General features: G+C 58.5%; 1 protein-coding gene across 1 annotated transcript; it reads left to right on the plus strand.

Annotated features, from left to right (window-relative positions):
- The first annotated feature begins 1,553 nt into the window (after window positions 1-1,553).
- FEZF2 (FEZ family zinc finger 2) lies at window positions 1,554-5,832 on the plus strand. Its single transcript, XM_059078116.2, has 6 exons — window positions 1,554-2,128; window positions 2,491-2,858; window positions 2,904-3,445; window positions 3,795-3,929; window positions 4,132-4,264; window positions 5,156-5,832. Exons 2-6 carry the CDS (start codon window positions 2,549-2,551, stop codon window positions 5,413-5,415), a joined length of 1,380 nt encoding a protein of 459 aa, XP_058934099.1. The 5' UTR covers window positions 1,554-2,128; window positions 2,491-2,548; the 3' UTR covers window positions 5,416-5,832.
- The last annotated feature ends 1,706 nt before the right edge of the window (window positions 5,833-7,538 follow it).

A 7,538-nucleotide genomic window follows, 5' to 3' on the forward strand; every position in this document is an offset into this window, starting at 1 on the left:
TTCTTTGTTCCCCATCCTAGCTTTCCAAGTACACTTTTCCTTTCCTTTACCTGCCACGTCAATATCCTGTCTGCAATTACACGTCAGAAGGGGAGCGTGTAGGAGAGAGTTCTGAAGGGGAAAAAGGAATGGTTTGCCTGAATTTAAAATTAGACCTTTCCTGTCTTTTTCCCTGATGGCTTCCTGGGATGTTTTGCGACAGAGGAGGCCTGGGAAGGGGTGCTCAGCCCCTCGAGACCTGTTCTTGGGTGAAAAAGGAGAGGGTTTTCTCCCCCCCCCCACCCCCAGCACTTTTTTGGGCTCCACAAGATCGTATGTCTTCGGAGATGGAATTCACTATCAAACTCTCAACCCTGTTTGCTCATATTATACCCACCGTAATCCTCTGAAACTGTAGTTACGGCTACAAAGCTCGCGGTCTTGCAAAAGCCGGCTGGCAAGATATAATTGTCCCGCAAACAAAACCCTCCAAAAGTTGTGGGTTGTTTTTTTTTAACCCCGGCACCCCCCGCCCCCCGCTCCTTTCCTAAACCTAATTCTCTCCCTGGCTCTCTTGCTAGCCGCTACGCCCCTCCCCATAAGAACCCTCAGCCTCCATCACTTTTGTTGTCGCCAAGAGCACCCGGCCTGTTGAAAGTGCTGGAGCGTCTTTGAGCAGTTTGTTGTGATACGCAGGTGGAATGGTCTGCAAACAGATGAATTCAGCCCCTCCAAACCGAGCGCGGAGCGCACTGCTTTTGTGCGCGAGGCACAAAACGCTGAATTCCTCCGAACTTACTTGGGGCCTGTCTAGAAAAGGGCCTTTTCTTCCCTCTGCGTGTACCTCTGGCCACACTAAGTCTCTGCCCGCCCCCCTTCAGCCCTCCTCCCTCTCCCCTCTGATAATCCTTCTCTTTATTTTAGAAAAACACAAAACCCGGTTCCACGCGGTGCTTTAGTGGCTAAAAGTGAAAGAGCTGCCTTGGCAGAATTCAGCTCTATGAATCACTTCGGAAAATTGGTTCGACTGAATGGCCTTAGGAGGAAAAACGTTTTAATAGGATCCAGGGGAGGTTCTGCTGTTTCAATCTGCTCCTTAAACAGGTGGAGATTGGACCTTCTCAACTATACAAACAGTAAGTACCTATCAGCGGGGAGAGCTGCCCTCCGAATCCTCGCCCGCAGCCCTAAACCAGCAGCGGAGCCGGTCTTGGCCTCAGAAATCCGATCACAGATCAGCGATTCTGATCGATTAAGATCTCAAACGACCCTCCAGCTCGCGGTGCAGTCTCCCCCAGCCGCAAGCGGAGAGCCGGCCAGAGAGGGGGAGGCGCACCCGCCAGGCGCCGAGCAGCCCCCGGGATCTGAGCGCGCGGCCTTGCTCTTCCGGATGCTACGGGGTTGTCCTTAGGCGGCAGGAGCTCTCTCCCGACCTCCGACGCCAGCCAAGGCGAGCTCGCTGTTTTTGCATAAATTAATATTTCCCCATTAACAAGTTCCCCCCTCCAAACGCGGCGCCCGCGTCCATGCGCCACATCCTAATGAGGTAATTATCATTTGCGCGTGTTCGCGGCTGGCGCCGGCTCCGTGGGTAAATAGCAGTTTATTAGCACGATGCCCAGCTCGGCTGCAGAGGGCTAAGGGATACTTCGGCGACTAGACGGACACCCGGGGGCCCTTTGGGGCGGCGCGTCCGGGACCCCCTGCCCTTGCCGCGTCCCCGAAACCTGTAGGCCCCCAAAGTTGTGAATCACGCACGGAACTCTGCCTGGGTTTGGGCTCCCCCCCCCTTTTTTTTTTCCACCGGCAAAACCATCACGATTCCTCCCCCTCCCCCTCCCGTCTCTTCCCTCCTTGCCGATTCGCGAACCGCTCGCACTTTCCCGAGGGGAGCGCGGGCGCCAGTTGCCTCCTTTTAAAGTTTGAGGGGCGGTGGCGGCGGCGGCCGGCAGGCGCGGTGGAACACAGGGGCCGCTACAGGAGCCGCGCCGCCGCCCATGTCATTCCACTTCAAGTGACTTCATGTGATGTCAGCTGAATGTAAAAGACAGTGATCTCACGCGGAGGGGAAGATGTTTGCCATCAAAATGTGACAGAGGAGACAGGCTGCATGGCTCGGAACGCATCTCCTTGGCGGTGGGGGAAAGAGGTAAATGCGAGGTGGCTCTCCTCGTGCTCTTTAACTTTGCCCCTTCGCTCTCCAGCTCCCAGCACGCGTGGCAGAGGCCGGGGTCCAGGGAGCGGCTCGGGGGGTTAATTTGAGGCTCTTTTCTTTCTTTCTTTTTCTCCCTCTCTCTTTTTCCTCTGTAAACCCTCCCCCTTTCTCCCCCTTTCAAAGTCCCAGGGCTGGGGCTGGTGGGTTCCTTTGCGCGCCGGGTTAATGGGCGGTAATTTGGTACCCTTGGGTGCACTTTGTTCTGCCCCTGTTCATTTGAATGCAAATGGGTGACCTGGACCCTACAAGGTGCTTATTAAATTGCGGTTTCCCTCCCTGCCTTTTCTGGAATGCAGACCTAGTGGAGAGAGGCTGCGCCCTGGCCCAGTCCGGTACGGCTCAGCTCGGCGAGCCATGGCAAGCTCGGCTTCCCTGGAGACCATGGTGCCCCCGGCCTGCCCGCGCGCTGGAGCGTCGCCGGCCACTTCCAAGACGCTGGCCTTCTCCATCGAGCGCATCATGGCTAAGACGTCGGAGCCCCGTGCGCCCTTTGAGCCCCGACCCGGGGCACTGGAGGCGGACGGCGGCCAGGGCAAGAAATTGCTCAACCTCTGCTCACCGCTGCCCTGTATGATCCCCCTCCAGCCCCTAGGCTACGAGGTGCCGTCCAAGACGCTGCTCAGTTACTCTGAGCTCTGGAAAAGCAGCCTCCGGGCGGGCGGCGGTGGAGGAGGAGGAGGAGGAGGTGGAGGAGGAGGAGGAGGAGGAGGAGGAGGCGGCGGCGGCGGCGGCGGCGGTGGCGGCGGGGGGGCCCCGGTGTGCGGCGCCAGCGGCTTGTGCAAAACCAACTGTGGCGTGTGCTGCAAGGCCGAGCTGGGCCTGGCGCCGTCTGCGCTACCCGCGGGCAGGGTCATCAAGCCGCAGGTCATCAACCAGGCAGTGGGGCTTCCGGCCAGCGGCTCGCTCTACTACTTCAACTACCTGGACTCTGCCGCGTACCCGCCGTCTGAGCTCCTGGGCGGCCACCTCTTCCCGTCCGGCCTCCTCAACGCACAGGCCCCCGCTGCCCTGGCTGCGCACCCCAAGCTCTTTTTGCTGGAGAACGCCAAGTTGGCCGGCCTGGCCGCAGACAAGTTCCCCCATCCGGCCCCCTATGCCCATAAGGAGCGCTTGCCCGCGCCGCTGGAGCAGGTGCTGAAGGAGAACTCGGCCCTGACCGCCGAGCGCGGCGGCGTCAAGGGCCACAGCAAGCTGCCTGGGGGCTCCGCGGACGGCAAGCCCAAAAACTTCACCTGCGAGGTGTGCGGCAAGGTGAGGCCCGGGGTCCGCGGGGGCCGGGAGGGGTGAGCAGTGGCGGCTGCCTCCCTGGGGGGCAGCCTGGACGGCCCCTTTCTCGAATCTGGGAGCGCCCCAGTAGCTGTCTACTCGAATTGGGGGCACAGTTGGGCCTCAGTTTCCTGTTCTGCAAAATGGGGATGCCTTTGTTAGCGGCCACATGGGACTGGCACGAGCAGTGGGTTGGGAAGCTTTTTGCAAAATGAAAAGGGCTCTGCTTTCCGAAGGGGGTTTTTGGTTGGGGGAGGTAGGTTGTGCCCTCCCCAGGCTGACTCTGGACTCTCAGGACAGACACGCCACAAGGCCCCCTTGTGTGCTTCCATAGGTATTTAACGCTCACTATAACCTCACCCGCCACATGCCGGTCCACACCGGAGCCAGACCGTTCGTGTGCAAAGTCTGCGGCAAAGGCTTCCGCCAGGCCAGCACGCTCTGCAGACACAAAATTATCCACACCCAGGTACGTGGCCCCCGGGTCCGACCCGACCCGTACCCAACACCCGGAGACTGAGCGACGGCGTTGGGGAGAGGATGACCAAGGGATCCCCTAATAACCCCCATCAGGGGCCCCTGTCCCTTCAAGGTGCCCCTTCCAGAAGCACCCGAGGTGGCTTCTCCCGGCCGGGGCCTCAGCCTCACGGTGCGCACGCCCCTCTCCGCAGGAAAAGCCGCATAAATGCAACCAGTGCGGCAAAGCCTTCAACCGCAGCTCCACGCTCAACACACATATTCGCATCCACGCGGGCTACAAGCCCTTCGTCTGTGAATTTTGCGGCAAAGGCTTTCACCAAAAAGGTAACGTGCGGGGCAAGGCCCTCTCCTCACCTCCCCTCGGGACTCGGCGGGGCACCGCTAGTGGGAAGGCAAAGACGGATCCGGAGAGAGGGAGCGCGAGAGCCGCAGGCTCCGGCGCGGCATTTCTTTGGAATCGGGTTGTGCAGGGTTTGGGTGGAAGCTCTCCGGGCCGGGTTAGTAGACCTCGCTGGACTCAGTCTGGTTGCACGGGGAGACTCCGAATTTAGAAGGGGGGAAGGAAGGAAGGAAGGGGCAGGGGGAAAGGAAGTAGGAGAGATACAAGGTATTGCGCTATACAGAAAGCGCCCCTTTGTAGCCGGGACTCTCTTCTGAAATGAAAAAAAAAAAAAAAAAAAAAAAATCGAGGCGTAATCCACCTCCTGGGAAAGGTTTAGGCTGGGGGAAACCGCTGCTGTCTCCAGGACACTCCGCTTGGATTTTCCAAGGCACTTTCGGATATCCGAGTGGTAGTTAGCGGACCAGAGGGAGTAACTTTTAAAATGAGAAGAAAAATAATAACAAGGGACGAAGCCCGGGTTCATGCGAATTTCTTCGAGCGAGGCAGCGGCCGGGAGAAGGACCCCATGCGTCTCTGGGCAGCGCAAAAGTTTCCGGGCCGGCGGAGCACAGCGGGAGGGAAGCTGTGTGGGCCTCGGGCCCCGGCGGGGCTGGGACGCGGGGCGGCTACGCGGGACTCGGCCCTCCATCCGGTAGTGAGAGCCGCGGGCTTGACGCGTACGAAGTTTGACAACTTCTTCACTCGGAGAGGTCGTGCCCGCCTAGCCAAGCGTCGCCTTCTTTGCGCGGGCACCTGAGCCAACCCCGGGACACCCGGCCCCTCCCCGTCCCACTTCATTCCCACCCCCCCTTTTTGTTTTTGGTCTCCTGTAGGGAACTACAAGAACCACAAGCTGACCCACAGCGGCGAGAAGCAGTACAAATGCACCATCTGCAACAAGGCCTTCCATCAGGTCTACAACCTGACCTTCCACATGCACACCCACAACGACAAGAAGCCTTTCACGTGCGCCACTTGCGGCAAAGGGTTTTGCAGAAACTTTGACTTAAAGAAACACGTGCGCAAACTCCACGACAGCGGGGGTCCCACCACCCCCTGCACAAAGGACCTGACTCGGACAGTGCAGAGCTGAGAGCTACTGCCTCGCCCTCCCTTCCGGCCCTATCCAACCCCCAAACAGATCACACGTATAAACTTATTTCTAAAATTAAAAGAAAGGAGAAAAAAAAAAGCTATAGCAGAAAGGCTAAAATCTATTTATCGAAACCAGCATATTTTTGGAAAGCTAAACGTTTCCTCGATGACTGGCAGCAAACGCCTGGCTCCCACCTTTGTATATTCGGGAAACATTTAAACCCAGTGCGCCGAAACGTATTTAATTCCAGGCCTCGGCTTCTCCTCGGGCGGCGGGTTTTAACACCAGGCTGTCACGTGAACGTCCCGGAAGAGCGCGGCGCCCCCAGCCATCTTTATACAGCCATGTAAATCCTCCTGTACACACGAACACGGAATATATACATATATAACTCAATAAATAGAATCATTAGTGCCTCTTTTCTTCCCCCCCCCGCCCCGCCCACCGCCCTCGCCGCGAGTCAGCCCACACACCCCAAAGAAGGAAAAGGAAATAGGCATTTATAGCGTTTCCCGGCCCCAGTGCGACTTCCTCTGGGGCACTGGGGCCAGGGCGAGGCCAAGCCGTTGCTCGTGCGGCGCTAGCGTGTTCGTATCCCCCAGGAACCAAGGCTCAAAGGCCTCCACCGGCCCCTACGCTGTACCAAGTTTTTATCTGGTAACTGTTCTGACCGAGGGATTCTGGGTGTTGCCTTATTTGGGTGAGAAAATTGCAAAAAGAAGGGGTTAAAAGGGACTGGGTGTCGGAGAGCAGGTTGTGGGTGCGTGTCCTGGAGCAAAGAGCCGCGCCGCACCGCACCGGGGTAAACGGCCAGGGCGCTGCTCCGCCGGGGCGCTTCTGGGTACACCCCCTTCTCTGGGTGACCTAAGGGGAGCCACTCTTCCACCCAATCGTTCCTGGCGGCGAGAGCTGGAGGCCAAGTGTCCCAGCCTGTCCGGACCTCTGGGGCTCTCGGGCCCGCGTTGCGGTCTGGGGCCGGCCTCCGGGGGCGTGCGCCCTGCCGCGGGAGGGCGCACCCGGGCTCCCGCAGCTCGCCGCCGCAGCCCCCGGCGTCTTGATTACGGCGCAGTTAGCCCATTTCCTGAATAGCCATCTCCGCCGCCGAGCACGCTGATGAAATGGTCTCACGCTTGCTTTCTAAGTAATGACCCAAATTAAGAGAGAAAACAGAGACCCTTCAAACAGCATTACATTAATCATCTAATCATTCCCAGGAGGGGGCCGGCCGCCGCCGCCCCGTTTGATCCGAATCTGGATAATCAAGAGCTCGGATTACTGGCTCGGCGCGCCGGGCCTTCTCCTCCCGCTCCCCCACCCCTAATATTCGCGCCGCGATTCAGCCCACGTTTTCTGGAACAATGTTCCCCAGCGCCGGGAGGAAATGTGGCGCGGGGCCGGGGAGTGCGCTTCCACGCAGCCTCGCCATTGCAAGGACTAGGACGCCGGCGTCTGAGCGCTGATCCCACGCGGATTTCCACTGCAGGTGGAGGCTACTGGGAGAGACGGTTAATGCAAAGGGAAACCCCCAAGTCACTCTGAAAGTGACTCGAGTGAGGTTTATGCCAACGCCCGGTATACAGTAGGCGCTCAGTGCTGCTTGCGCGAGGGGCTCCCATCATCAAAGAAGCTCGCATTTCCCGCGCGCTTGCTCCACGCCAGACACTCAAAGCACATTCTTTCGAATACTCACAACCCGCAGGCTGGGGATGATTATTCCCACCTTGTGGAACGACGGAGAAATTGAGGCCAAGATAAAAGCTAAATGACATGCCTCGGGTCACAGGACTGGGTAGGGTCAGGGTTCGAAGTCTAGGCTTTTGGAAAACCCAAACTGCCTTCAGTCCTCGTCGGTGGAGGAGGAATATCCCGACTGGGACTCGGGAAAAGACATGCGGCTGCTGTGGGTGGGCGCTCTGTCCAGGTCACAGCCAAAGGTTGGTCCCCACCCCCAGCCCAGTTCGCACACCCATTGCGCGGGGAAGGAGAATTGTCGATTTTGTTTGCACAGAGGACAGCGACAGCTTCCTCAGGCTGTCGCGGGGGTATTTTTAGTACCTCCGATTCAGAAATAGGAACGTGTACATTAGAATTCCATTTCCTGAAAGGAGAGCGTCCTCGTT

This window comes from Kogia breviceps, chromosome 10, assembly GCF_026419965.1.
Source record: "Kogia breviceps isolate mKogBre1 chromosome 10, mKogBre1 haplotype 1, whole genome shotgun sequence".
Taxonomy (NCBI): domain Eukaryota; kingdom Metazoa; phylum Chordata; class Mammalia; order Artiodactyla; family Physeteridae; genus Kogia; species Kogia breviceps.

Excerpts from the sequence above, each read along its gene's own strand:
- FEZF2 (XM_059078116.2), top strand. The coding sequence starts at position 2,549 with ATGGCAAGCTCGGCTTCCCTGGAGACCATGGTGCCCCCGGCCTGCCCG. Across the intron at positions 2,859-2,903 it reads CAGCCTCCGGGCGGGCGGCG|GAGGAGGCGGCGGCGGCGGC; the intron begins GTGGAGGAGGAG and ends GAGGAGGAGGAG. Across the intron at positions 3,930-4,131 it reads ACAAAATTATCCACACCCAG|GAAAAGCCGCATAAATGCAA; the intron begins GTACGTGGCCCC and ends CCCTCTCCGCAG.